Source organism: Corvus cornix, chromosome 5 (assembly GCF_000738735.6).
Source record: "Corvus cornix cornix isolate S_Up_H32 chromosome 5, ASM73873v5, whole genome shotgun sequence".
Taxonomy (NCBI): Eukaryota; Metazoa; Chordata; class Aves; order Passeriformes; family Corvidae; genus Corvus; species Corvus cornix.
Window position 1 is genome coordinate 3,416,871 of NC_046335.1, and position 27,655 is coordinate 3,444,525.

The 27,655-nt window shown below is 44.1% G+C and overlaps 1 protein-coding gene across 11 annotated transcripts in view; it reads left to right on the forward strand.

Moving 5' to 3' along the window:
• KTN1 (kinectin 1) overlaps nt 1-27,655 on the forward strand; it is a 74,882-nt gene that overhangs the window by 34,645 nt on the left and 12,582 nt on the right. For 6 of the 11 annotated variants that reach the window (XM_039552193.1, XM_039552198.1, XM_039552202.1 and 3 more), the window contains exons 7-35: nt 239-379; nt 2,218-2,324; nt 3,685-3,817; nt 4,776-4,863; nt 5,153-5,319; nt 5,930-5,998; nt 7,552-7,589; nt 8,188-8,278; nt 8,548-8,616; nt 9,328-9,365; nt 9,480-9,570; nt 11,860-11,928; nt 12,997-13,031; nt 13,166-13,256; nt 14,608-14,676; nt 15,547-15,584; nt 16,208-16,298; nt 16,458-16,526; nt 18,055-18,092; nt 18,556-18,646; nt 18,749-18,826; nt 19,701-19,738; nt 20,442-20,532; nt 20,634-20,702; nt 21,066-21,103; nt 22,044-22,134; nt 24,086-24,172; nt 25,997-26,086; nt 27,113-27,193. In XM_039552193.1, coding sequence (XP_039408127.1) covers nt 239-379; nt 2,218-2,324; nt 3,685-3,817; nt 4,776-4,863; nt 5,153-5,319; nt 5,930-5,998; nt 7,552-7,589; nt 8,188-8,278; nt 8,548-8,616; nt 9,328-9,365; nt 9,480-9,570; nt 11,860-11,928; nt 12,997-13,031; nt 13,166-13,256; nt 14,608-14,676; nt 15,547-15,584; nt 16,208-16,298; nt 16,458-16,526; nt 18,055-18,092; nt 18,556-18,646; nt 18,749-18,826; nt 19,701-19,738; nt 20,442-20,532; nt 20,634-20,702; nt 21,066-21,103; nt 22,044-22,134; nt 24,086-24,172; nt 25,997-26,086; nt 27,113-27,193 — 2,286 coding nt within the window. The remainder of the gene's footprint in view (nt 1-238; nt 380-2,217; nt 2,325-3,684; nt 3,818-4,775; nt 4,864-5,152; nt 5,320-5,929; nt 5,999-7,551; nt 7,590-8,187; nt 8,279-8,547; nt 8,617-9,327; nt 9,366-9,479; nt 9,571-11,859; nt 11,929-12,996; nt 13,032-13,165; nt 13,257-14,607; nt 14,677-15,546; nt 15,585-16,207; nt 16,299-16,457; nt 16,527-18,054; nt 18,093-18,555; nt 18,647-18,748; nt 18,827-19,700; nt 19,739-20,441; nt 20,533-20,633; nt 20,703-21,065; nt 21,104-22,043; nt 22,135-24,085; nt 24,173-25,996; nt 26,087-27,112; nt 27,194-27,655) is intronic. The other 5 variants (XM_039552199.1, XM_039552203.1, XM_039552196.1 and 2 more) reach the window with 3 other exon arrangements.

Here is a 27,655-nt window from a genome sequence, read left to right on the forward strand (position 1 = left end):
AGAAGATCAGTGTTTTAAATTGGTAAACTTTTTAATAAATGTGAGATTTATGATGATTTAGGATCATCATAAGGTTTTGGAAGTTTGGTCTGATACTGTGAATTTGCTGAGTGAAGATCAATGCTGATTTTGGTTTTGATGCACACTTGCTGTATTTTTAGTTATCTTAAAGACTCTTAGCCTTTAGAAAGGAGCAGTGGATTATTTGTTTCCCTTTTCCTGTTACTTCCCACCCAAGGAGCTGGTTGCAGAGAAGGAGAGGAATGGTTTGCTCACGGCCAAGATGCGAGAACGCATCAACGCTCTGGAGAAGGAACACGGCACCTTCCAGAGCAAAATCCACGTCAGCTACCAAGAGTCTCAGCAGATGAAGATAAAGGTAAATGCTGAGAAGTCACTGCAAAACTTTGTGGCAGTTTTCTGACTTAAAAAAAAGACAGGGAGTTCTCACAGATGACTTTTGTGGTTTGTAAAGCCCAGTGCTGGCCAGGCAGCTGGTCCTTGATCTAGTTACTTTCCCTTTCTGGTGTTCTACTGAAATGTTATTCAATTAAAGTGTAAAATCTAATTGAAATACCCAGCTTAAGGGAGCCACTAATGCTGATGATCATTTACCAGCAGATAAGTGTCTTGAAGATTATAGTACAGAGTGACGGCGTAGCATAATACACATGAAATATCATTGCCTGGGGGAGTGCTTTGCTGGAAATATTTGAAGAGCAGACACTTGTATTTTTTTAAGACTCTTGTTACTTTCTGTTGTAGTTGCTTTATGGAGTGACCTTAGAAGGGTTTGTTCCATCAGATTAAAAAGTTTAACTGAGATTTTTCTAAGGAAAATGGCCCTTCTTATACCAATTTAACTGCTTAGATTCCATTCTAGAAGGTTTTTTTTCTGTATGCATGTCACAGCATTGAGCCCAGCATGTGAACTCCCCAACTTTCATGTTGTATCCTCTGTCTTGGCACTTTGGAGAGTAGCATCTCTGCAGTTTTGGAGCAGAGGAAACTTCCATGGAACTTGTGTAAATAACTGGACAATTAGAGGGTCTTGCTGCTGGCTGGGGAAGGGGATGGAGACCTGGGCACACCTGGGAGGCTTTAGCAAATGCTGCAGTGCCGGGCTGAGCTGGAGAAAGGAAATACAAAAGATCCAGTGCTCCGGTCCTGCTCCCTCTGCTGATGTGCTGCAGCATGGCAGAGGAGCTGAAAATGGTCACAGCTTCCAGTTTTGTGGGGTTTGTGCCCCTGCTTCTCTTGTTGGCATTAAAAAACGAAGTAGGCAAGGAAAAGACCCCCCCAATAAACGTCCAAGGCCCGGCTTGTTACATTTGTTGGTGCAGAGCTGGAGGTGGCTGCCCTACAGGGGACTGCTCCCTGCTGCTGTGGTTGTTACACAAACTTTTATTTGGATTTTTTTTATGTAAGAAATGCTCATTGATGAATCAGCCACTTGATGAATGGTATCTTGGAGCGGTGTCAGCCATACCTACAAACTGGCACTGATAAAGGAAGAGTGTTGTGTGTCCCTGAGGATTTTCAGAGCAGACTTTTGGCTCCAAGACCAGCTCTGCTGTTGTCTGCATATGCAGAGTCCATTTTTTTTCCCTTTGAATCCTGTCTTTTGATTTTGTTCACACTATCCTGAACCTTGGGTTATCAGGGCTTCTTTCTGCCTCAGTTTGGAACCTTGCTGAAAATCAGAATATTAGATTATTAGATTAGATGCCTTTTGCAGTTTGCATGCTATAATCCATGTATTTTTAGTTTTTTGTTACTTTTTCTGCTTTGTTTAAAGGCTTGTAAACTTCTAATGATAACTTACAGCACGTTTGTTTTATTTCCCTTTGGAAAAGTAACATACTGATACCCAGTTATTGATAAATACCTCAACTTGTGTAGCTGAGCAATTGGTATTCTGAGTAACACTTATGTAGTCTTTTAAACAATAAAAAAGGTTGCCTTGATAAATAGGTTGATGCACTGATATAAAAGGAAACCTGTGCTTTGGTTTGAGCATGAGGGTCTCAGTAGCACAGTTTAATTTAAGAAGGGATGTGTGAGGAGGGAACAAAGCTCCCCTTTTCCCAAAAATCCACTTAGTTTTATTTACTGAAACTATTGTGGTATCTTACCTACTGCTACAAGCTGGGGTTTTTTTGTTTTTATTGCTCCTTAGCTTAATCTTTTACAGAATTGACTTTGTTTCCCCATCAGTTCCAGCAACTCCGTGAGCAGATGGAGGCAGAAATAAGCCACCTGAAGCAGGAAAATGGTATCCTGAGAGATGCTGTCAGTACTTCCACCAATCAAATGGAGAGCAAGTATGTTGGCAGCTACTCGGAACTCTGGGTGTTTTTGAGCCTCCTCTGAAGAGTTATTTTGGCTTCTCCTTTTGTTTCCAAGTCCTTGGCTGTCTCTGAATTAGTGATTAAGCTGGGAACACAAATGTTTTGGGCTGGACAGGTAGCTGGTGGTGTTTGCATTGAGCCAGGGCTTTCAGAGCAAATAATTACCTTTTTTTCAACTTGAAGCCTGAGCTTTTAGGCTGTGGTGCTGAGGCTTTAAATGAAACAGTGCAGCAGTGCTCAGGCACAGTTAATGTTTTTGGCAGGGTGTGTATCCTTCCCCTGGGGCTTTAGGAGAGGTGCTGATTGTGACCTCTTGGGAGAACAGCAGCTCTAAACTTAGAGATCAGTATCAATACCCTGCAGTTACTGGTACTGCTGGGGTGGCACTTGGATTTATCTGCTGGTGGTGTAAATGTTTGGAGCAAGAAAAAAAGGTATCTGCAAGTTTTGTCTATAGTGAGTTAAGTTGCAACTTAGGCTGCCCCTGAGCTGCTCCTTTTGTCCATTGTGGTAAAAGCTGAGCACCCTGGTAAGGTGTGTAGAAGACAAAACTGACGAGATCTTTGATATCAGATATTTGTTAGTGTTGGAGTCTGGAATGTCAAGTGGTGAGAGAAGGGTGGGAACCCTGGTTTTAGGGGCCCTGTTCATTTAAATGAAGCATCATTATCTTTTAGACAGTTATCCTGAGAAGGCCTTAATTCAAGCAAACTTGAGATAAACGTGAAATGCTTTTTACTTGCTTAGGCACAAAGGGGAGCCTCTTAGAATTCTTCCCTCGGGCTGAACAAATACATCTTCTCTCCCTGCCGAGAAAGTGCATCAGATACCTCCATAAGTTAATAGTCAGGTCAAGGCCAGGAGGCAGCAAATAGTCTGAAGAAATGTCTGCAGTTAGTCCAGGAGGAATAGTCCTGAGCAAGCCTGAGATCAATAATCCTTTATGGGAAGAGGAAGAGAATGTGAATTTCAATGCGAGACCTTTCCTTATGCTCAGTCTCTCTGGTTTACATCAGCCTGCCCAAATCATAGCAGTCAGCTTGCAAACCTCTTCAAGGAACTGGTGCTTGTGGCTTATTGCTGACCTTTTGTTTCTGACCCTGGGTTGTAGCTACTGAGTTGTGCTGATGGCCAGGAGTGATGTGTTTTGCTGCTGTGGCCAGGAGTACCTTATCCCTTTCCTAGGATGAAACAGTTTGGGGGGGGGAAACGCCCCAAACCCACCCTGTACAGCCCTTTGGTTGCAAATACAGGACTGGGTGTTGACATTTGAGTAGGTGCTGTGTGGCCTTTGCTCGTTGTAGAAAAGCCCTGTGGAAATGTTTGTTTTCAGGCAGTCGGCCGAGCTGAACAAGCTGCGCCAGGACTACGCGAGGCTGATGAACGAGCTGGGGGAGAAGAGCAGCAAACTGCAGCAAGAGGAGCTCCAGAAGAAGAATGCAGAGCAGGCAGTGGCTCAGCTGAAGGTGCCTGGGGTTTTCTCTGCCTGTCAGGTTGTGCTCAGGATTTTATGTGAGCCGGGATGTGAGGCGTGTGGGAATTGCTTTAGCTGCTTGTTTCAGATGGGCTGAGCCAGCCTAGGGGTTTATTTAATGTTTTTATTCAGTGCACTGGGTTTTGAGTGATTACAGACCTCCCTGTGAAGTGAAACTTACCTTCCAGGTAAATATCTTTTCAACATCACCAGTTTAGCTTTTTACTTTGCTTTCTGTGAGAGTACAATTCCAACAAGAGTTGATACTTTGGAGCCATTCATCCAGATGACATTGTCCTTGTGTGGTTTTTATTTGAAGCTATGTGCTTTTGCTTAAATGTATGCTTAATTTTGAAAAAAAATATACTTTTTCAAGAGTTAAAATGTAAGTGGACTGGCTTCTGGATGAATCTCTTTCAATTTCTTTGGAAGAAAAAGTCTTTTGCTTCTTTTTTTTTTTTTGGAAGAGAAAGTGTCTTCAGGTGAGAATGGCAATCCAGAGCTCATTATTTCTTTAATATTTGCAATTAAATCTTACATACCAGAAGTTCTCCCTGCCTTTTGCCTTGGCAGGTGCAGAATTGGTATCTAGAGTTAAGATGTTTTAATTACTGGATGCAGATTTATGTAGTGCTTGGCTGGTCTGGCTTCTGGTGTTAATTCTGAACTATCACGGCAAAGATGCTACATTTTCATATTACAGAAACCATTCTGTTAAGAGCCTATAATGAAATCCTGTTCACAATTTGCCTTTCAAATTAATAGGCTAAACTAGTCTAGGAGGAGGATTACAGAGCACTCTGTCTCAGATGTGCCCTAATGGAAACAAGAAACAATTTCACTTCATTGCTGTATGTTTTGGGAATAGCACTGAGGAGAAGCACTCTGAATGCTTCAAAAATAAATTAAAGGTTAGACTTCTTTTCATCAACTCTTTCTTCAATGTGAAGGTCCAGCAGCAGGAAGCAGAGAGAAGATGGGAAGAAATCCAGGCTTATCTCAGGAAAAGAACAGCAGAACACGAAGCAGCACAGCAAGGCATGTATCACAGAATAATGCTTACTGCAGTGAGCTGGCTGTTGCCATTTGTTAAAAAGGGCATTTTTGAGTAAATGTCTTAAATCAAGCTCAGGTGGAGTCAGCCCTGCTTCAGCACCCTGGGGAAGGTGTGTGTTGGGACCCCAGGTAGTCTGAATGCTGATGGGGGAGCTGAACCTTGGCTTGTTGGAGTGAGGCTCCTAATCAGCCTCCCTGTTTACAGTGAAAATGATTTCCCCCAAAGTTAAATATTGACTTCTGAATTAAAATCCTGACATTTCTGCTACAGATGTGCAGAATAAGCTTGTGGCCAAAGACAATGAAATCCAGAGCTTGCACAGTAAACTTACTGATACAATGGTGTCAAAACAGCAGCTGGAGCAGAGGATGCTGCAGTTATTGGAGGCTGAGCAAAAGAGAGCTTCTGAGGAGGACTCCATGCAAATGCAGGTGCAGGTAGTATTGCTCAAGTGTTTTAAGGGTTTGGGGTTTTTCCTCTCACTTTGTGTCTGTGGAAACGCAGAAATATCCCTGAAATGCTGCTTTAGTAAAGCTTTCCCACTGAATAAAGGATGAAAAAACTCTGCTTGTGAAGTGACACCTCCTGTGTGGTGCTGTGAGGAGGTGTGGGGCCACCTCACACCTGAGAAGCACTTGGGGCAAGTCAGGAAAAGGTGCTTGACCCCATTTCCCAAGCTGTGAAATGGTCCATGGTCTGGGGAACGCCCTGGGACAGCAGCCATGAACCTTTGATATTTGTTGATCTCCCTCCTCCTGGCATCAGGTGGTGAGAGGCAGGGTGGACATAACTCTTGAGGGCTTCAGGGAAACCAGATGGATTACGGTGGAGCTGGGAATACTTTTCCTTGATACAGAACAAGTTCTGGTGCTTCCACTCTAACTGGTTGGCTGTAGTGGGGAGAAAAAACTGGCATCTTTTGTAAAGTGTCTGACATGTCAATGCTGAACTGTTCTTACTAACATAATCATGGCTAAAAGCTAATCCTAGCAGAGGTCAAGTAGCTGCAGATCTCAGCCTGCTTTTCTTTCTGTGCTCTCTTACAAGGAGCTGATAGAGCAGAATGATGCTTTGAATGCTCAGCTTCAGAAGTTTCATTCACAAATGGCAGCCCAGGTACAGCATGTTCTCAGACTTTCTTTTGTAGTCATGACTTGTGAACTTTCATTAAAAGTAAGACTTTTTGTAGCTGGGTATGAGATGTAATGCTGAAAGCAGAGAATTGTTAGCATCCTCTTTTCTAATGTTTCTTAAACACTTTTAGAACTTTAGGCTTCTTTCTTTTTTGGGGGGGAAAATCCACTTATTTTCTCCCATAATGGCTCTCATTTATAACTAAAGGGTAGGGTACCTTTTTCAATGGTTTTTTTCTGTAACTTTGCATGTCTACAATTCTGTCTTGTGGTTCTTCTGGTTTTTCTGTAGTCCTCCTGTGAACCACCTGATTGTGCTTTTTCCCTTGTGGTAGCTACTGTATGAAGCTGTCTGTTCATTTTAGTGCTGATTTCTGTGCAGAAGAAGAAAAAAAAGAAAAATCACACCAAAACCCCACCAAACCTGCACAATGCCTTTCTCAGTTATTTTAATCTTTAAAATCTTGGTTTGACTAGTTGTTTTGAGACATTATTTCTGTTTTAAACACTGTCTAAAGCCTTAGGATAACTGGAGTTGCTTCCATATAGAGGAGGGTCACAGAAATCAGCTCAGAAAGGCTTTGAGGGCACAAGTGTGGGTGCAGTCTTCTTTTAATCATGGGTGTGCTCGATGGAATTTGATTAAATTTGACATCAGGCTGAAAATCTGGCTTTGCTTGAAGTGCTTTAACCTATTGAGTGAGGAGAGTAGTGAGGGAAGAGCCACTCTGGATTTACAGCATCTTCATGGCCTGCTCCTCTCATCCCAGTCCTTTAAGGGCTTTGGAAATAAATTCCTAGGGAAATTTTTCTTTTTAGCTCTGAGTTACAGCGGGAGCATGTTGGAGGTGTGTGCTTTCCCCAGGTAGCTCCAACTGGCCATGAAAATTCAGGGAAGTTTTTCCACCATGGACAGTGGATGTGCAAACGACACTTTGGAGAAGTGAATTGGGACTGGATCCTGCTCTGGATATCTTTTAGTTATTAAGAGGGACTGGAATTGTGAACATGGAAGTTCTGTCACAGTCTGCAGAGGTCCATTGAGGCCTTCATAAGCAGTGTGATGGGTATCCCTTGTCCTGTTGTGTGTGACAGCACAGGGACAGGCTTTTTCCAGAGGGAAAAACGCCCCTTGCTGCTTTTATGGTGCTGTTTCTGTTCCCAGCACAACTCCTGATACACTGTGCAGGGTTTTCTTCTTTTTTCTTCATTTGAGTGGTTTGTCAGCAGAATGTCCCATAAAGCACTTAGTTCCTGGGAGGGAAGTGCTGGTGAACCCTGTGGCTTGTTTGAATCTAGTGAAGGACAAATAACAGGGGTCTTTCTTCCCTTCATGTTGCATTAGGCCAGAGGGGAAAGGACATTGGTATGTGCTGGTATTCCTTCAATGTTCCATAGCCAGGAAATTGTTGGCAGCATCCTGTGCCAGTTTTAAAATAAGCAGACAAATGCTATTCCTGGCTCACTGTAGATGAGGATTCTTTGACTTGCTTTACTTCCAGTTATTTGTTTTTATTTTTTTTTTCCCTCCTGCAGACCTCAGCTTCAGTCCTGGCAGAAGAACTTCACAAAGTGTGAGCATCTGTTTCCTCTGGGATTTGGGAGGTGTTAGCGGCTTTCAGTGCCTGCCACCTTCCCTCCACTCACGTGCAGAGCATGTGGGAGGGACTGGTAAAGGAAATGTTGCTTGTCTGTGCTTTCAACTTCTCATGAGATCAACCTGGGAGCTGGGAAACCGCTTCCTATGGATTTCCCTTCCGTGTCTGGCCTCAGGTTTGGAGTCTGCTGTAGCTCTGAGCTCCAGAGAAAGCAGCATCTCCTCTGTTGTTTACCCCTGCCTGTGTGCAGGGTCAGTGCAGCGTGCAGGAATGTGCGTGACCATGAGAATTGTTATTATTTGGGCTGTGGGGCTGTGCCAGGAGGGTTCTCCCTCTGGGAGGTTGGGTGGTAGTTGTGTTTCAGAACTAGGGAATGTCTCATAAATGTTTTGGCAAGCAGACAACATTTAAAATGGAAAAGTTTTTGGACCCAAAGTGTACAGTCAGCAGGATTTAGAGCAGGAGCTGGACTAAAGGGCCAGGGTGTATTTTGGGTTTAGCTTGATGCTTCCTGCACCACTTCCATCCAGAAGAGTCTTTTGTACTGATCTGTCCCTGTTTCTCCCTTGTGCAGGATTGCAGAGAAGGACAAACAGATAAAGCAGATGGAGGACTCATTAGGCAATGAACGTGCCAACTTAACCAGCAAGGAGGAAGAGCTCAAGGTATAATAAAAGCATGTGCCAGCTGATCCAGGGAGAGGCTCGCTGGCTGCTTGTACAAAATGAAGCCCCCAAGGCTGCCCTCTTTGGGTGTAGAAACAGCCTTTTCAGGTACAGGTCTGCTTTTCTAGGCAATGCTAGATGCTGGGAAAGCTGTTGTTAAGGAAACTTGAGGATTTTCCATCAAAAAATACCCTGCAATGTCACCCTGGAGAGTGAAATACTCTCTGTGTATGAACTGCATATATATTTCTTTTTTTTCCTTCCTTCAGGTCTTACAGAATATGAACCTCTCCCTGAAATCAGAAGTACAGAAGTTACAGGCTCTGACAAATGAACAGGTAAAGCAGTTGTTTTGACTTTGCTCCCTTCCCAGTATCTATTCTGTCATAAATGCAAATGCAGATCTGTTGGCTTTAAGCAAGCTCTGCTTAAGCACATTAATGGTGTGAGGCTTCCGGATTGGGCTAATATCTGATTCCCTGGTGTTCTCAGAGCTGGTGGGAGGACTAATTCTTTCCCCTCCTTCACCAGCAAAGTCTTGTGCTTGGATATCCAAGTTACTGAAGCATTTTGCTTGGTTGGTTTAGATTTTCAGGCACACAGAGTGCAGGACACTTCACAGGAGTGAACACTGGGAATGTGCAGCCTGGCATTTGCATACAAGATTCATAAACAACCCCCCCAAAACCCCCTCCAAAGCACACAGCCCCCCTTCCTCACCACAGAGATGTTTTTAGAGCCAAACAAGATGCTGTCCCTCTGTTGCTGCTATGTGGTCTGTTCATTACAGAAGTGGAAATGAAGTGTTTAATTAGAGATAATCCCAGTTGTCAAATGAATCTCTTGGAGATCATTCCCTTTGTGCAATTGCATGCTTGTAGATTGGTGTTGTAAAAGTGCATGCAGACAAGCTTACCCCTTTCACTCTTGATTTCAGTCATGTGCTGGGAGGCCAAATGAGTTGTTCTAGCTTTTTAATATTGTGGAATGAAAGGTTGATTGAATCATGTGATGTATCCTAAGTCTGTGTTAATCCTCTTTATATCTAGGCTGCTGCTGCACATGAGCTGGAAAGGATGCAGAAAAGGTAAATGGCTCTGGGATTTGATAAACAATGTTTATCAGTCTTTTATGTTCTTTTCAATGATGCTTTTTGTGAGACTTGGATGGGGACGTGTTTAACTGTTCTGCTGTGTCTCAGCATTCACATAAAAGATGACAAAATAAGAACTCTTGAAGATCAGCTTCGAGAAGAACTCACGCAGATTTCAAACACAAAAGAAGAATTCAAGGTAAGATACAGAACAGGTGTTTTTGTGCTTGTTTTCAGTAAGTTTTCCAGGCTCCAGAGGTTGTGAAGCACCTGTAGAACAATGAAATAAAACTGACTTTTGGGTGCTAAGGTAAATTACAGTATTGTGTTTGTAAGGCAGGAGCAATGTGGGATGTCCCAGTAGCAGACTGTGCAGCAGAGTGAGAGGTGGGATAACACAAGTTAAATGCCGTGTCTGCAGTTGTGGAGAGTGAGGGCTTTAAATTCTGTTAGAGGAGGTTGTACAGTAAAAACTGATGTGATTTTCCTGCATTCCACCCACAAATGTGCCTTTCAAGGCCTTGGTGCTCTTGTTTGGAGCCTTTGTTGCTTGGATTATCATACCAAGCCTCTGTTTGCTGTCAAGGCAGATGTAAAAATGCTTATTTTAATTCTGCCTCCTTCCAGATTGTTTCTCATAAGGCTGCAGCTAAACTGCTGAAGCTTTTGTTCTGACATCTGGGGTCTGCACAGCAAAGCTGCTGCTTGTTTCTATGTGGTGTGTGCAGAGAGCAGCTTAATTCCTCTTTGCTCTCTGCCTCCTTGGCCTTTTCTTCTGAACTTGGGCTGTTACAAACAGCCCTGCTTCCCGAGAGAGGTGATGACTCCATCCATTTAACTCCTTTAAAGCCCTTGGTGGGTGCTGCTGCTCTTCTGATGTTTCTGGTGTGAGGTCAGTCCCTCTGAACCTCCCACTGTGACCTTGGGGAGTTTGCTAGTGCGGGACAGAGTGAGTGGGCAGTGGCAGAGGCAGGATGCTTTTGTAGGAGAAGCCTCTGGAGTCTCCTGGAGCTCTTTGAAGCAGGTAGTAAACTTGATTCTTGTATTAAAGTGACACTTTCAAAGAGGTTTTGATGAGAGTCCCTTTCCAAGGCTCTGTAGTTTCTCTAAGCTGTCAGAGAATAAGAGGGAAGAAGCTTGTTCTATTAATGGAGTAGGAAACAAAGTACAATTTCAGGTGATTTTTGGAATAAAGCTGGTGACTGAGTCATCAGTGAAGTGTGGGCTGGGTCACAGGTGTATAAACTGTGGAAAGGAGAGTGGGAAGAGGTGGCAAGCTGGAGTAAGCAGGCAAGTTGCGAGTTAGTGACACTCTGAGGGCTTTCAGTGTGGTGAAACATTATAAAATGGTAGGTGAAGTGAAAATGAATGTGAGAGGGAATATGAGCATCGTTTTAGTGTGATGGTTTCTGTAGTAACTGTTACCCAGGAAAAAGGCCTTGGAGGTGTTGTGAATGGGTATGTGCTGTAATCAGTTCAGTGCTGAGTAATGGCAAAAATCACCTGCAGGCAGTTCCAGCAGTTCTTGGGAAGTGAATAGAGAACTGAGTACAGATCATCATCATCATCATGATGGTGCAGAAATCCACAGTGTGCTCTCAGCATGAATATCATGTACACTGCTTCTTTCCCCTGCCTCCTCTCTTTGATCCCAAACAGAAACCAGACCAGTGCTGTTCTAAATGCTTCCACCTAAGGAAGTGCTGCTTTTTCCCATGTACATGAAAGAAGGAAAAACCAGGTTCAAAACAGAGCAATGCATTTAATCCTCACTGTTGCTGTCCCTTCCTGCTTGTGTTTTCCCTGTAAGGCTTTGGGGCTGGAGCACAGAGCACGTGTCCTGCTTTTCACTTTTGTAAAGCACCAAGCAAGTCTTTAGAAAGACAGAAAGCAATCATAGAGGAGGATTTTAAAATACTGTGTGTTAAGGGCTGCTGAGTCCATTGTATGGAGCAGGAATGCAGGAGGAGAGGCAAAGTCTGTTTGTCCTCCCCATCCACCTCTTCCCAGCCTGTGGTCAGACCAAATGTGGGAGCTGTGCAAACCTCTCTGCTGCTGGACTGCCAGTTCCTTGCTGTGCATGGAGGCGCCTGAAGGGAGCTCAGAAAGGGGAACTTGGACCATTTGCTTTGCCAGAGGAGTGTTTTGTAAGAGGCAGTTATCAAATCTTGACACGATGCTGATGCTGCTTTAGGAGGAAAACCAAAGCAGCTTTTTTCCAAGCTTCTCACATTTGGTACTGTCTGATTCTCTGCCAGGGAATAAAGATGGTAACAGCTGAATTTCTCATGGGAACATAAGGACAATACTTTTGTCCTTAACACAGAACAGCAAGACAGAGAAGGAAAGGACTCTTTGTAGTCTTGTAGCTTCCAAAGAACTCTCTGTAATGACTTCTGTGCTATTTAATTACCTCTTTGCCATTATGGAAACACTGTATTTAGGCTCTGCAGTTCTGAACTGATAAAATGCCTCAATTTTCTTCCAGGTTCTGAAGGATCAAAACGCAGCTCTGCAAGCTGAAGTTCAGAAGCTGCAGACTCTTCTGTCTGAGCAGGTACAGCCAGTGTTTGCTGAGCTTTTATCAAATACCTTCTATGCTTTTAATTTCTTCAGCATTTTTTCTTAACCTGGCTGTAGGCTGGATTAGTTGGTGTCAAAACCTGATGCTGTTTTAGGTATTTTCTCTTTCATGGAGGGTCAAGTAAGGCAGTTGTGACTGCCTTGTAGACCTAGTCAAGAGTGTCAAAACAAAATGTGGATTTTTTTGGAAGACTCATATAGCTTAACACGAGCAAGAATTTATTTCTGCAACCACTTTGACCTTTGGAAATAGAAAACTCTTTACACTATGATGTCTTTTGCCTCCTGTTCTCTATTTTCACCCATGGTTCACCTGCTGCAGCCAGACTGGTGCTCATGGGATGCTGCACATTCAAAGCTTTTGTGTTGTTCAGCTCCATCTCCTTTGGGATGTTCTCTGGGAGAGCCCTTGTGAGCATCCCTGGCTTTGCACCATTGTGGAATGAGGAAACTTCCTGAAACACTGGAAAAAGACTTGCAGGAGAGGAAACTTTTCCTGTGCTGTGTTGGTGGCTGCTAGTCAGGAGCTCCCTGTGTGGAACAGCTCCCTTTCCTCTGGTGGAGAGCCAGATTTGCAGCCACTGCTCCCCTGGGCCTGGCTGATCTGGTGTCCTGTCTCAAAGACTGGAGGTGATTTTTCTTGGAAGCTGGTTTATATTTCCCATCTGTTCTCTCACAATGTGGTGGTGTTGAGAAATCGTGAATGTTCTGCTGAGTGAGCCTCAGGTGGAGCTTGTAGTTCTGGTAAATGCTCAAAAGAGGCTGATTTTTCAGGTACTGAGCTGGCTGCCAGTCCATCAGTGTAAAACCATCAAGGCATTTGGGCTGGATCTGTCCCTCCCCTGAAAGACTGACATCTTTCCAGCATCAATGTTAGACACACATGCCATGAGGACTTTCTCCCCCTACTTTGTTTTCCTTTCTGGATGAGTCATGTAACCAAGCTTCTGGTTAACTTGGTGCTTTCCAATTACTTGTTTTTTAAATCCCAAACCATTATTGATCCAATTAATGATGGCTCTATTTTTTTTTTTCTTCATAGACAAACAAAGACTTGATAGAGCAGATGGAAAAAAGGTAAGAAACTTTTTTTTTGTTTTGAGTCAGAGTCTAAAATAAAGATTTTGGTGGCAGTAAGGTTACTGTTGATAGCTGAACTGCCTTCAAAGTTAAACTCTCTTTTTTCCTAATTTTCACCCTCGCTTTTTCAGCATGAGAGAGAGGGATGATAAAATCAAGACAGTTGAAGAGCTGCTTGAGGCAGGACTCATCCAGGTGGCTACTAAAGAGGAGGAGCTGAAGGTAAAATCCCTTGTATCATCTTTTGATGGGGAAGTAGACATAAAGTGCATGTTGGAGTGCTCATGGTTCAGTGTGAATTCCTTCTGAATAGGAAAAGCACCTCATGGAGATGAGGTTAAAACCTTTTCTGTAAGATAGACTAAGCATGAGCATCAGTGGGGTAGAATAAGTGCTTCTCTCTGCTTAGTCTAGGGCAGCTTTTGCTAGGATGCCCTTGGGACGAAAGGGAATACATCTCTAGAGCTGTACATTTGGTTTAATCTCCAGTGAATCTCTCTTTGGGAAAGGGTGTTTTGTCCAAACTTGGCATGATGGGACTCCTGCATTTTTTTGCTTAGTTGATAATTGGAAGGGCTAAGTGGGTTATAAACTAGTGAGTCTCCTGGGATGATGGTAAAGTTATTTCCTTCCTGTTTGTTTATAAGGAAGGTAATGAGGACAAGCCTGGAGAGCCAGTACAGAAATCCCTGGTTGTTTTGAGCTGCCTTTTGCTGGAAAGCTGTGTCCACCTGGACATAGCCAAGACAATGTTCCCTTTCCTAAGGTGCCTAAATTCAGGGGCATTGTTGACATCTGTGTGCTGGGGAGGGGTTTCAGACTCTGAGGTTACTGAACAGCCAAAGCTGTGAGCACATCATAAAACTCCTTCAGGCTGAAAAGACCTCTAAGATCATTGAGTCCCACCATCCCCCAAGCACTGCCAAGCCCATCACTAAACCATGTCCCTAAGTGCCACATCCACGAGGCTTTTAAATCCCTCCAGGGATGGTGGTATTTTGCAAATTATTTGTTTGAAATAATAATCTACAATTTTTTAATAATGCTGATGACAGTGTTTAGATTATATGATTTTTATTCCTGTACCGTGTTTCTGTACAAAGGCATCTTTGAATTCTTATATATTTTGGATGTTACTATTGACTCCAGAGTAGGATCTAGACTGTTAAAGCCCGTGGTGTTATAATTTTTATTTGTATTCCCAAAGTGGTGTGAAGCCTGTCTGTGGGAGAACCCAGTATTATGTAAATACATCTAAATAAATGGGGTGTCCAAAAGAGGGCCTGGAACATGATCTGTTACATTTGTTTTCCTGACCTCTCTGCTCAGTTACAGCATTCCCACCTTGCTCTATACCTGGGCTCTAATTTCCTATAAATTGGTGTCCACTCCAAGTTATCCATGGTGAATAATTAGTTTGTTGAATACTTTGGCTGCAACAGCTGCAGAGGGGGGTCTCTTTGAGACTTTCAAAGTCTTTCACTTATTCTAAAAGAAATTACTTTTCTGTCAAGCTTAACACTTTTTTCCCCCACAAATGAGTCTTTCATTATCTGTGTGTCTGCTTTCAAAGGCCCTGCGAACGGAAAATTCATCTCTGAGAAAAGAACTTCAAAGCCTGCAAATTCAGCAATCGGAGCAGGTAGTACTTTTAATCTAAAACTTTTATTACACCTAAACTAAATCTGAAAGAATCTTGCTGTGGTTGCAAAAGTCAAGGGAAGAAGGTGGAGATGCCTTTGAAGCCTGTTGGCAAAGCATCCTGTTTTCTTTCAGTGTTGGTCTGGGAGCTGGTGCTTCTGTCAAATATTTCCTTTGCAGAAGTGTCAGAAGCGGGGCAGACGTGCAGGATCCAGTCAGTGCTGGCTGTGGGTTGGTTTCAGGTTGCCATGCTCTGAAACTGCTGTGGGTTTCCTTTTCCAGAAGCCTGGAGCAGCAGGCATGGCTGGCAGGCAGCTCGTACTGCCTCAGCTTCGTGATGAATGTTTGAGGTTCCCAGTGTCAATCCACACTCTGCAGGTGTCGCTTATCCCCCTTCTCCTTGTGTCTGATCAGTGATGCTGTCACAGTGTTGTCATTTTTGATGTGCTGATCAGGAAGTGCCTTTCCTTGACATCCAGCTCTGCTTGGACAGCTCAGGAGGGCAATTAGTTCCTAGAAAATAAGTTATGGAAGAGGGAGGCACCATGACCCTGAAGAGATGTACAGTAGTGTCAGTATTAAAGAGTAGCTGATGAAATGCTGGTCCTGAACCTCATCCTCTTCAGGTAAAGATGGTGTGGGTTTGCCTTTGTTTTCCTGGAACTTGCAGCAGGCTTGGTATTATTGGTTTGCTAGGAACTGGAGACTGACAGCTAATTTTCTTAGGAGCAGCCGGATACATGAAATCATTAGGCTGCTGCATAGTTCATCCAGTGCCAGAGAGCTCCAACTCTCTATCCTCACCCCTTAATGGTCACAGATTGTTTTGCTCTGTTCTGCTTTTTCTAAGATGAAGCTCTGTTTTTAACAGGTTTCCTTCCAATCACTGGTGGAGGAACTGCAGAAAGTGTAAGTTACTGCCCAGATTTAATTTCTGATTATTAATTCTCTTTGTCTTCATTCCATGACTACAAGTGTATTGCTTCCCTGAAATGATTTGCCTTTAACTGGGTGAAGTGTGTGTGTGGCAAGAGGCATTTTCATTTTTGAAACATGTCACACCAGATCAATACCTGCTGAAAATCCAGTTGCTTCTCTGCTAAGCAGTTAATTTCATAAGCCTTACTTTGACTAGATGAGGAATTGCTCTGATTTGTCAGATAATCATTTTTGTTCCATAGGCACTTTAAAAGGAGCGAGACTGTTCCCTCTGTGAGTTTTGAGTTGATAAGTACTTTGCTGGAATGTCCAGTGAAGGCTGATTTTAAGTGTGTGTCATTCCAGGCACTCTTGATATCTTAATTTGCATTTTTAGACTGCAATAGTATTTATTTAGGATGGTTATGTAAAGCCAGCTGGTTCTGCACTAGTCCCAGTCTTATTTTTCTTATTTGTTCCTCCTGCCTGGTCCCACTGTGGATCCCAGAGGCTGGTGATAGGATGTGATGGGATAGCAGAACCAAATTTTGTGTGTTTGCTTGAGTAGCACATTTTTTTCATCCAGCTAATGTCATTTCTCTGCTCTTTTTAAGGATCCACGAGAAGGATGGAAAAATAAAATCAGTGGAAGAACTCCTACAAGCTGAAATCCTAAAAGTAGCAAGCAAGGAGAAGACTGTTCAGGTATCTCTGTGCAATCCCTGCCTTCCTTTCTGTGTTGATGCCACAACCACATTTGTTTGTTACTGCATGGCATTCTACAGTGATCAAGTTGTAGCATCCATTTTTGTGGCGTTTTCGTGTTTCCATTGTCCAACCCTGTCTTGTTTTGTCATTGAAAAGGCTTTGACACAGGAAATAGAGGCTCTGAAAGAAGAAGTAGGAAATTCCCAGCTTGAGATGGAAAAACAGGTAAAATACTTTAGTGCCAGCAGTGTGAACCAGCCTTGCCTTGGATGTGCTGCTCACTCGTTTCTGTTCTAGTGTGTTCTGTTTCACTGGTGAATGTCATCGGGTAAGGAACTTTTTAATGCTAGAGCTCCACTGTTCTTGGATATATAGCCAGAAATATGTAGGATAACTAGTGCTGTCTTTCAGAAACCACACACCTCTGGAAGCCTGAGCTTTTTGGACCATTAGTATGAGATTTGGCAAGAATTGCTACAGCTTAATGCATTGCAGCATCAGCTCTGTCTGGGCACACTGTCCATGTAGTGAACATGAGATCCTAGGACATCCTCGGACGCTGGCAACTTGGAAATTTCAAGTGCTGAAGTTGCTGCTCCTGTTGTTGGCCTTTTTCTGTGTTGCTGGAGCAATCCTACAGGCCCAGATAATATCTGCTTTCCAGCTAAACCCAACACTGTTTTTTTCCCAGTGCCCAAAAAGAGTTCAGTCTTGGCACAGTCAGTTTTGCTTTAGCTATCAGGAATGCAGGGATGGAGGAGTATTGGTTTTTTTGGCTTGATTGCTGTCTGGCATCCAAAACAAGGGAAGCCCACGTTTCCTTAGGGAGCCCATTCTGCAGGCAGCTTAATCCATCGTGCTGTCAGGAAGTTTGCTTGTTTGTGTGGGTTGTGTTTTTGCTCTGCACTCTTTCCAGTCCTAGCTACATTCCAACATGTCACCCCTTTCTCAGTGTTGGAGTTTTGTCCTTTTTAGGCAAAGCTTCACAGAATGTGTTTCCATCTTGGGCTTTTCCTCTGAAGCAAATTTCCAGGAACTGCGGGAGTTATTTGTGTGTATTTCCTTCCCTGGAACTGTCAGAGCCCAGAAAAAAATGCAGTGTAGAGTTGCTGTCTCTGGAATGCTCTGTGAGGGATGCTTGCTCCAAAGGTGATGTATTTGTGCAACTTCTGGTCTTCTGCAAGCAGAAGGGAGATTTTTGGGAATGTCTGAAGCTCCTGCTGTGTTGTGGTAGAGGATTGATTATCTACACAGATAACCACTGTCAGGCTTTCACACAGCATTCAAAAGTAACATTCCCACCAAATCTTGTGTCTTCAGTCCACATTCAGCCTTAGAATGGCAATTTAAGGGAGTGCTGGCTTTTCAGAAAGCACCTAAAAAGCACTTCCTTATGCAAGGATCTCAATGGCCAGGGATGATCTCTGTGGCTGGAGGTGCAGTTGCCAGTGAGATGGTGGTCACAGTCACTCTCTGCTTCTCCCTGTGTGTCTCCTGTGGGCCTGCTTATGTTCCCATTTGCACTGTTTCCTTTGCTGCTCTGGAAGTCACATTTTAAATGTGGGGAATGGGAATAGTGGGAGAGACTGGGTGTATTGTAATAAAAATTGTGGTTTTATGCTTACTGCAATAAAACAGTGCCTATTTTGATAATGTCTGAACGCTTTTCCCCCTGTTTCTTCATAGAGCAATTTTTAGCATTTACGTGCCTTTTTCATGTGCATTGAACTGAAGTGCTTATTACTTTCTTTAGGTGACAATAACATCACAAGTCAAAGAACTTCAGACTCTGTAAGTGCAGTTATTAATGTCTGATCTGCCCTGTGCACCCCTTACTGACCCCTTAAATTCAATCAGGATGGAGGGGTGTAGGCAAGGCATAGTGGAAAGCTTGCTTTGGTAATATCTGAGCTGTAGGGGTGGGGAAATGACCAGTCAGTCCCTTGTATCCCCAGCTGGGGAGGGGCAAGGAAGTATTTTTGGGTGAGGAGAGCACACATTTGTGAAACCCCTGCAGTGTGTCAGCGCAGAGTTTGCTTTCACCTAATGAGCAGTGCCATTGATCAAGGGCATCTCCTGCTAACCCAGGCTGAAGTGGAAGTGTTCACACATTGATTTTTAGCAGGTGAATTGTGGTTGTGCCTTTGATCACAGATGCTGCTTTTGTTGGGTGCTGCAAAGCATAGGATGTTTTATTTTCAGATGGATGAAAGAGTGAGGGGTTGATGCTGTGTGTCTGTGTTTAATGGTACAGGTTGAAGGGGAAGGAAAAGCAGGTGAAAACCATGGAGGCCTTATTGGAAGAGAAGGAGAAAGAGATTGTTAAGAAAGGAGAATGTTTGCAGGTAAGCTGCTTTAATATTCTGAAGGGAAATAAGTTCTGTTGCAGCATTTCTGGCTGGGAAAAATAAATTCACACTTCTAACCTTGCTTTTTTCTGTCCAAAGGGTCAGAAGGATACAATTGCACAATTAACCAGTAAAGTTCAGGAGCTGGAACAACAGAACCTGCAGCAACTCCAACAGGTACAGCCTGCAGAGCGGATGTGGCTTGGGAGTGCTGCTTGGTTGAACAGGAAGATACTTTTCTCCTCTGCCTCACACAGAGGATTTGCATTGGCTTCAACTTAGAGATGTTTTAAATCCTACTTGACTGAGCTATTAGTTTACAATGCAGAGAGCCCACTAGTTCAGCTGTGCTCATCCAGAACAGGTTTTACATGGATAGCAAGTTCTGAGAGCTTTAACTGGATGACACTGTGCATAACGAGGTGCTTTGGGGGTCTGAAAGCCTTGGAGCTCCCAGACAGAGTCCCAGCTGTGTCCCAGGCACCTCCTTGCCAGGCTGAAGCAGCATCTCTGCAGGGCTCTGCTCATGCAGGAGCTTTGGCTGTAACTGAACGTAGCAGCTCCTCTTGAAGTGGTCAGGCTGTGCTGTGATTCCTTCCTGCCTTTCCCTGGGGCTGGAATATTTTGGCTTTTGATTTCCTGCACTGGACTCGAGAGCAGACAACTGGACAACCTTGAACCCAGGTGTTACTTAATGGAAGAATTTTTCCAATAAGGTGGTATTCCGGCTCAGTTTGGATTTTTGTTGATGGTAAAAGGAAAGGACTGAGTTGAACTTTTATTTTGGGTGGATGTCTAGACAGGCATTTATCCCAGGCGAAAGATTGAATGGAGAGCAATTGGCTGGTGTGACGTTTGGGATGCTTGGTGTAAGCTCTGCTTCTGAAATCCATTATGTGTTTAGATATTCTTGGAGCAGTGCCTGATGCAGAATTCCTGGTATTTCTTTGGCAAGTGTCTTGCAAGCTGTGTGTTGCCCCTTCTCGTGCAAAGAGCTGCTGTTAATTTGAAAACTGTGCCATCAAAATGAGACTGGGAATTACTTTTTCAGGTACCTGCTGCATCCCAAGTCCAGGACGTGGAGAACCTGTGAGTATGGGGAGTAGCAGCTCCTCAAGTGCCTGCTGGGAATATGCATGGAGTCTATCTTAAATTGGAATGTTTGAATTGGTGTCAGGAATTTCATGGGCTTTGCTAAAATAAGCTGTTAGTGCCGGTGGCTGGAGCGCGGCTGCTGCCGTGCCTGGCGTCCCTGCCCTGAGCTGTGCTGCTCACACACTGGGAATGTGCACCCAGGGCTCTATTAACTCGTGGAACTGCTGCTGCTTCTCGTGTCTAGTGCTAATTTCTCCTTCTGTTCAGCATGTTTAAGGGTTGCAGTGCCTGTGGCTCAGTCGGTAGCAGCAGCGAACAGATCCGGTTTTTGCCATTTTCAGGCTGAGATGCAATAGCCAATTCTCCAGTGCCTGTTTTATGGAGAAACGCTGCCAGGCTTTCCTCTGTGTTGACTCTGCTTAGTCTGGCTGCTCCAAGTCAGAGGAAGGTTGTATGAGGCTGTGCCAGAAAGGGCTCTGTCTTCAAAGCAGCTCCTGTGACGTGCTGCTCTCCCAGCAGAGCTCCAGTACAGCCGGTGTGTGGTACCTGAGGCAGCCTCAACACAGAAAATGTATTTATCTTCTGCTGCACAAACTGTCCCAGTTTGAGTGTCTGTCCCTTTTTAGCATAAATTCTTACTTTAACTTTTTTTTCCTACTTTAACCCTTCCTCCTTACTTTCTAAACCATCTCTGCAGGTTGAAAGGGGAAGAAGAGCAAATGAAGAAGTTGAAAGCTATGGTGGAAGAAAAAGAGAGAGAAATTGCAAACCAAGTAAAACAGTTGCAGGTAAAGTTTTGGCAGAAATGCCTTGTGTTGAGGAGTCTATGTATTTTGAGTGTATATCTCTATTTATGCATGAGTATATATTGCCTTTTTTCTTTCAACAGGATGTGCAAAAAGAAAATGAATCTTTCAAAGCTCAAATACAGGAATTAAAGCAGGAGAACTGCAAACAGGTACAGCTTCCAATTGCAGTGTTACTGACTGAAGTCAAAAGTGGATGGTGGTAGCTTGCATGGATGGCATGGAAAACCAGGAGTTGTACTGCCCATGGAAATCCAGGACAGCTTCAGTTTTGGGTTGCACTGAGGCAGCTTTTCTGGCTGTTGCATATCTGTTCCTGCTTCCTTTTATCATGTGGATTTGCAGCCTTGTGTTCTTTCTTATGCCTGATGTGTTCCTGGCCAGAGGAGGCTGGACAGGATTCCCTCAAAGGCCCAGAGTGCAGCTTTCTGGGCTTGCAGCAGTGCCTGGTTAACCAGGCAGATCCTGGTCTTTGCTGCTGCTCTGCTCCTAACACTTCTCTGGTCTCTTTGTAGGCATCTCTGGCTGTCCAAAGTGAGGAGCTTCTGCAAGTGTGAGTACTGCCAGGAGTTGAATGCTTTAGAAAATTGATTCAGTTCTCTTAATTGCTCAGGGAATTTAGAAATAAATGCCAAATGTACAATATCGGAGTATGTGAAGTGGCCAGTAAAAAAAAAAAAAAAGAAAAAAAGAAATTACTGTCTAATAAAAGTTGAACATGGGAGATTGTGCTCACACTGCTAATCCTCAGGTGTAATCTCCTGCAGGCAGACAGTGCTGGCAATATGTTGTGCCCACCACAGAAGCAAGCCTTGATTGATGTAATTTTGAATGCATTCCAGCTCAGCTGTATGGCTGAAGAGTTAAATGTTGGTGTTTCAAGCAAAAGTGACAGGCTTTTTTTCTTGGAATTTCACCTTAGCAGAGGGTTGTTCCTATGATAAGATTGTCTGGTGGAAATATCTTCCCAGGGAAAATCTCAAGGGTAAAATTGTGTTATAATGTGGGGCTGAAGCACATTAAATAACTATGTGGAAGTTAATGCTATATTGTGCTAAGCAAATTGCCACTGTCATGCATTTTTGGCTGGCTGAATTATTTGTCTTTCAAGTTAAATGACTTATAAATTGTGGATTAGGTGCTTGAAAGGGAACGCTCTCATCCAGCCGGCAGTGCCTGTTCTGTGGTGTTGTGCTGGCGTGGGCTGGCTGACTCTACCCTCAGCTAATGTGTTGCCTTTCCATGGCCTTGATAAATGTGTGCAGATGCCTGTTGTAGGCAAACAACAGCTTTACAATGGGTTTGCTCAGGCAAAGTGGTTCAGGGAGCGGTGGGAAGCAGGCGATGCTGCCAAGACAGTGAAAACAGCTTTTCAGAGAGAGCGTGTTGCTGGAAGGGGAAGGCAAGTGAGTGTGTGGGAAAGGGTGTCAGTGCTTCACTGGAAATTTCTTCAGTATCTCCTGACTTGTTTGTGGTTCACTTTGTTAATTCAGGGTTGCAGGCAAAGAGAAGGAAATTGCCAGTCTGCAAAGCGAGCTCGCCTCTCAGAGAAATGCTTTTGAGCAGCAGAGGAAAAAGAACAACGTAAGGAAATTCTTCCCCCACCACCCCAGAAAACCCCCCAAAACAACCAAACCTGTGTTCCCAGCATTTCCTGAGGCCTGGGGCATTTTGCAGAGTCAGAGAGTGTTTCTGACAGCTGTCTGCTGTATTGTGTCCCTGGGCACTCCTTTCCTCTTGGGAGTGACTCAGCACACCTGAGTTCACTGCTCAGAGTCGTGTCAGCTCCTGGACAATTTGTTGGTTGCATGAGAGGAAGGAGACTTGCTAGGGGACACATCCCACAGCAAGTTCTTGGATTTGGATTCAAATCTGGTTTACCCTGTTCAGAAACAAGTCCTTTGCCAAGGGGAGGGAGGGTGGGAGGAGGAAAGGTGCTGTGCTCTGACAGAGTTCTGGTCCTTGTGTGTGGACATGGGAGGAGGATCTGGCTCTTCCCATTCCTAAGAGTCGCTAATCCTGATCTTCCAAAAGAAGTGAAGGACTGAGCCTTCCTTCACAACAGCTGCTGATGGTGCAGTCTGGGTTGTTTGTGGATGGAATTAAAGATTGTATCTTCCATCACAGAGCTGTGGAGTTACTTCCTTGTAATGCATTACCTGTGCAGGGCAGGAGAGTGTTATCTTTTAAGTTATATGGAAGAAAGGTAAAATACAGGGTGTTTATCTCACCTGTCTCTCCTTGATACCCTGTAAAATCCAATGAATAAGCTTTATTTATTAAAGCAATAAGCTTTATTTCTTAATAATTGGACAATCGAAGGAAAATGCACAAGAAAAATATTGAGAACTTGAACTTCCGAGCAAGGAGTGCTGCTTAAGAGCTGAAATAAAGTAGAGAGGAAGTGGCTGAGTAGTCTCAGAAGACAGATGAGCTGGAAAGGCAGAACAGAAGGTCTGTTTCCTGGGGATTCACAAGGTCTGAATACCCTTTGTGCTGCAGGCAGAAGTCTGGCTGCTGCTAAAGGCAGAACAGGCCTGTAGGTCTTTTTCTCAGTTTTAGCCAATATTGTGTTTATAGCCTGTGAACAGCCCTTAGGATTGCGGGCAAATAGAAGTGGTAAAGTAAAACTAGTGTAGGTGCTTGCTAGGGTTTTGATGAATTTAAAATGCAACCTTTCCAAAGTAGCCCTTTGCTAAAGGAGATTTGCTCTGAGGGTTGGAAAAAATTAAATCTAAATCCCAATCACTGTAATTGCCTCGCTGCAAGCCCCCACCATCCTTCCTAGAGAAGAGCCGTGAGGCTGCTCTTAGAAGAGCTCTCAGCCTCTCACTGAGTTGTGTTGATGTCTTGTGGAGTACACGTTTGATGACCTCGCCAAGAAAGACACAGGAGCACCGTGGCCTTCCCACGTGGATCGGGGTTGTGCTCACCACTGCTGAAATCCCAAAGCCTCCCAGGTGGGCTGGTGAGCGCCAAACCAGCTTGCTTTGGGTGCAGTGGAGAGAGCTGTGAACCCTGAGGTTTGTGTTCCTGAATCAGCCCCGGTGCAGCAGCAGGTTTGGGCTGAGGTCTGGTTTGCAGGATCAGGGGTGTAAATGCACACACCTGCGTGTCTCCTGGGTCTGTGCTGGGTTCTGCACTGCGACATGCCTAACACTCTGTTGTGTAATCTGTGGTTTGGTGTCTGTGTTCCTCACTACTTTTGAAAACTTCCCTCTTTCTTCTTCCAAGTGCAGTCAAAGTGTGGGGTCGCTGTAGTGGTAACGCTCTGCAGTAACACTTGTATCAGTTTTGGACACAGGGGCAGGTTGGGCAGAAATTGGCATTTTTTTCCCCTCACTTTTCATTCAGACTCTTTGAACATCACACTTGTTTTTGCTAGTGTATGTCATACTCCTCAGCAAAATCACCTTGCAGTAACCAGCATTTAAATACAAATGGCGGAATGTAATGCGAAATATTTCTCTGAAGTAAAAGCGAAAACAGTTTGAATATTGGCTGAACTGAAATCATTCTTTCTAAAAATGATTAGGACCTTCGGGAGAAAAACTGGGAAGCAATGGAAGCATTGGCATCAACTGAAAAATTGCTGCAGGACAAAGTGAACAAGACTGCCAAGGTTGTAATGTTGACTGCTAGAAATGATGCGTTAAGCTAGAAGCAGATCTGCAGCTGGTTTTTTAAGTGAAATGGAGGCATTTAACTTTTACTGCAGTTTAAGTATAATCTCTTCTGAGTGATCATTCATATACTTTCACCTCTGCTTCTTCCTGTTGTCTTTAGGTTGTGGTTTTTTTTTTTTTTTAATCGTTAGTTTGTGGGCATGCTGACCTTTGATTTCTGTTTGCATAATTGTTAGAGCTGTCGTGAAGTGTTTTTGGTTTGTGGGGAGCTCCAGAATAAAAGCTGTGCTGGTGAGCAACCCGCTTTCTTCTACTGGGCTTTGGCTGTGCTTGAACAAATCTGTTGGACCTGGGAAGAACCAGGACTAAATTATTATTTAAAAACCTGGGAGCATCTGAGGAAAACGGTGTGACCACAGCTGTGAATTTCCTCCTTGAAGGCATGTGAAGCTCGACAGGGACCATTGGACCAATGTTCAAAACGATACGGGGTGCGAATTGCTCTGAAAGGAGCTCGGGTTTGCTGTGGGCCTGATTCACTGTTAATTGTCACTGTGCAGGACTCAAAAAAAGGCATCTGACTAACTTTAAGAACACCAGTCAGGCAGCCAGAAGCAGAGGAGCTCTGGTTTGGGGCTGTGTGCCTGCGTTCTGGAGCCATCTCCACTCTGTGCTGGCCCCGTGCTGGGAGGAGCCTGTACCTGCTTTTGCCGTGTGCTAACGCTTGCCTGCTTTCTCTTGCAGCTGGAAGACTTCAGCAGCCTTTTGCCACTTCATGGTGGCTCCTAAATTGTTGCCAACTAACACACTTAGCACAGCCTCACCACCTAATGTCTCCTGTCCGTTTCTGTCTCTGAATCTCAACCTGCTCATGCCACCGATCCCTTGCAGCACAGGAACTCAGAGCAGCCAGGCAGTAGCACTGATGTCAAAGGGAAAAACAATCCTGAATATCAATGAAGGGTTTTGGCTGAAAGCTGCCTTTCTGAGCAGTATTTCAGGCTTTCTACATTTTAAGTGGGAGCCTGAGCATTGTATGGCTAAACGAAACCAATCTGCCACAAGCACAGCAAGCACGTGTCCTATGGCTGCTCTGCTTTTAATGTTAAATACAGGGAGGGATAGGTCTGTGGTGCCTGTCTGTGGCTCTGGGTATTTATATTTGAAAAGCATTAACAAAGAAAAGTTGGAGATTGTCACACAGCTCTAATAATTATCTCCCTTTGCATCCAGGGTTGGGAAAAGAGGATGTAAGGGGCTTCCTCTTAAGTATTTAAAAGTAATGTTTAAAGTCTTACTTTCTTGGCCTGGTTCAAATGTGCATTAACACAAAGTTTCCTTTTGACTTTAATTCTCTATTTTTGATGTGATGACGTTAACTTATGGTGATTTTTTTTCCCACCTAAAATTAATTTAAAAGTACGGATTAAAAAAAAAAGTTGATTGACCAAACTATTTGATTTTGAGCTCACTTAACTTGGGTGGCAGGGCTGGTGTGATCTGTGGATGCAGTTACTCAGCACAGTGCAGCTTGTGTTGTGGACAAGTGAATGATGGTGTAATTTCTGTACAAACAGGCCGGATTGGAGGAGAACTTCAGAAAATAAAAGCTTAAGCGAGAACAGATGCAAAGGCCAAATTCTGAAGCAATTCAGTGCCCATTTTTGAAGCAATTTACTGGCAATTTTAGAGAGTGTAGCGCCTTTCTCACTTAGAAAAAGACTTTCTGGGTTAAGTAAATTGCTGTAGGCATAGGAGAGGCTGTTGCCAGGTTGGTGAATGTGGTGCCCAGTCTCACCTGTGCCCTCCTCTTGGTTTAGGAGAAGCAGCAGCATTTGGAAGCTGCCGAGGTGGAGACACGCCAGCTCCTCCAGAAGCTCTTCCCCAAAGTCTCTCTTCCTTCCAACATGGTAAGAGAAGTGGCTCTTAATCTCCTTCTGGGAGCCAGGGAGCTCTGGTCCTGCTGTGCTGGGCAGTCCTGGAGTGTTTCCTCAGAGTGCCCTCTATCCCAAGGTTTTCGCAGTGGGATGAGAGTGTCTCTTGCTGGTGATACCTGTACTTGCACAGGGAGGCAAAGCTGCAGTTGGTTGCTTCAAGAAGTGTTAAAACAACGACAAAAAAGTTATTATCTTGTGTGTTTTATGCCTCAACATCTACCTGTCTGTATTATCTTGTGTTTCACTGAGACAGTAAATTGTCAGGGGTGGATAATGCCTGCTGTGTTTGCTCGCTGTCTGGCATGAATGGGGATCTGTAGATTCCCAACCTTTCCAGAGGAGCTGCAGTGCCTCAGTGACAGTTAATACAATTTAGGAAGATTTATTTTGTCCCCAAGCACCAATTTTCAGTTTTATATTCTTGGTGGCTCTCAGTGGTTTGCAGGGAAAATGCCCTGGGTTTGTGGAGTTCAGATGGGATGAATAACATCAAGCGAGTCTGGAAGAATGGGTGCATTTCATTTATAACCTCTAGAGGTTTTGAATATTCATATTTAAAATTGTTCCCAAATGTGCTAAAGTAAGCATCCTGATGAACCAGTCTTTAAAAAGACTTTCTGTAAGGTTATAAAATAACCTTCTGAGAGCCATGCAGCAAGTGTCTGCTTGAACTGCTCAGGGATTTCAGGAGAGGTTCCCTTGAACCTTTAAATGCTTATGCAGAGAGCCCTGACACTTGCAGGGAGTCCTCTGTCACCCAGCTGTATTTCAGCTCATCCAGGCCCCCCTGAACTGTGTGTGTGTCTCATCACCTCGTGCTCCTGGGTTGCTGCCAGCTGTGTGTGGCACTGGCTGAACAACAACCATGGGGCTGTGTGTGAGCTCCAGGGACTTGGGGCGTTGCAACACTGCTCCCTCAGCCTGCAGTGGGGAGGCAGATGTCCTGAGGAGAGTTCTCCTGAGGTTATTCTCAGCTTTAACTGATTGACTTCCCAACAGAGCCACAGTGAATGGATATGTGGGTTTGAAAAGATGGCTAAAGAATACTTGAGAGAGGCTTCAGGATCTGAAGATGTCAAGGTAGGCACGAAAGATGGATAACTGGTGTGTGGCATAATGTATTTCTCCAGTATAAATCTTACAAATTGTTCTCAGACAAGTCACAAGAAAGTTGTTCTTTGTAATTCTAGAATGGTTTGAGTTAAAGATCAGCCAGTTCCAACCCCCCTGCCTTGGCCAGGGATGCCCCTCACTGGACCAGGTTGTTCCAAGCCTCATTCTGCCTGGTGCTGAACACTTCCAGAGATGGGTCAGCCACAGCTTCTCTGGGCAACCTGCTGTTTAGATAATTACAGAAATTTATTTGCATCTTTGATGAGTACCTTGTGGAATTGTGACTTCATAAAATTGAAAATCCCTGTTCTCTTTTTTTAAGTAATGGGGATTTTTTTCAGTAACTCAAAGTTTGTGATTGAGAGTTGCAGGTGAACACCGCAATTGCTGTTGTCTTTTCGTGGGTTGGAAAGACAGACCTGCCCAAGA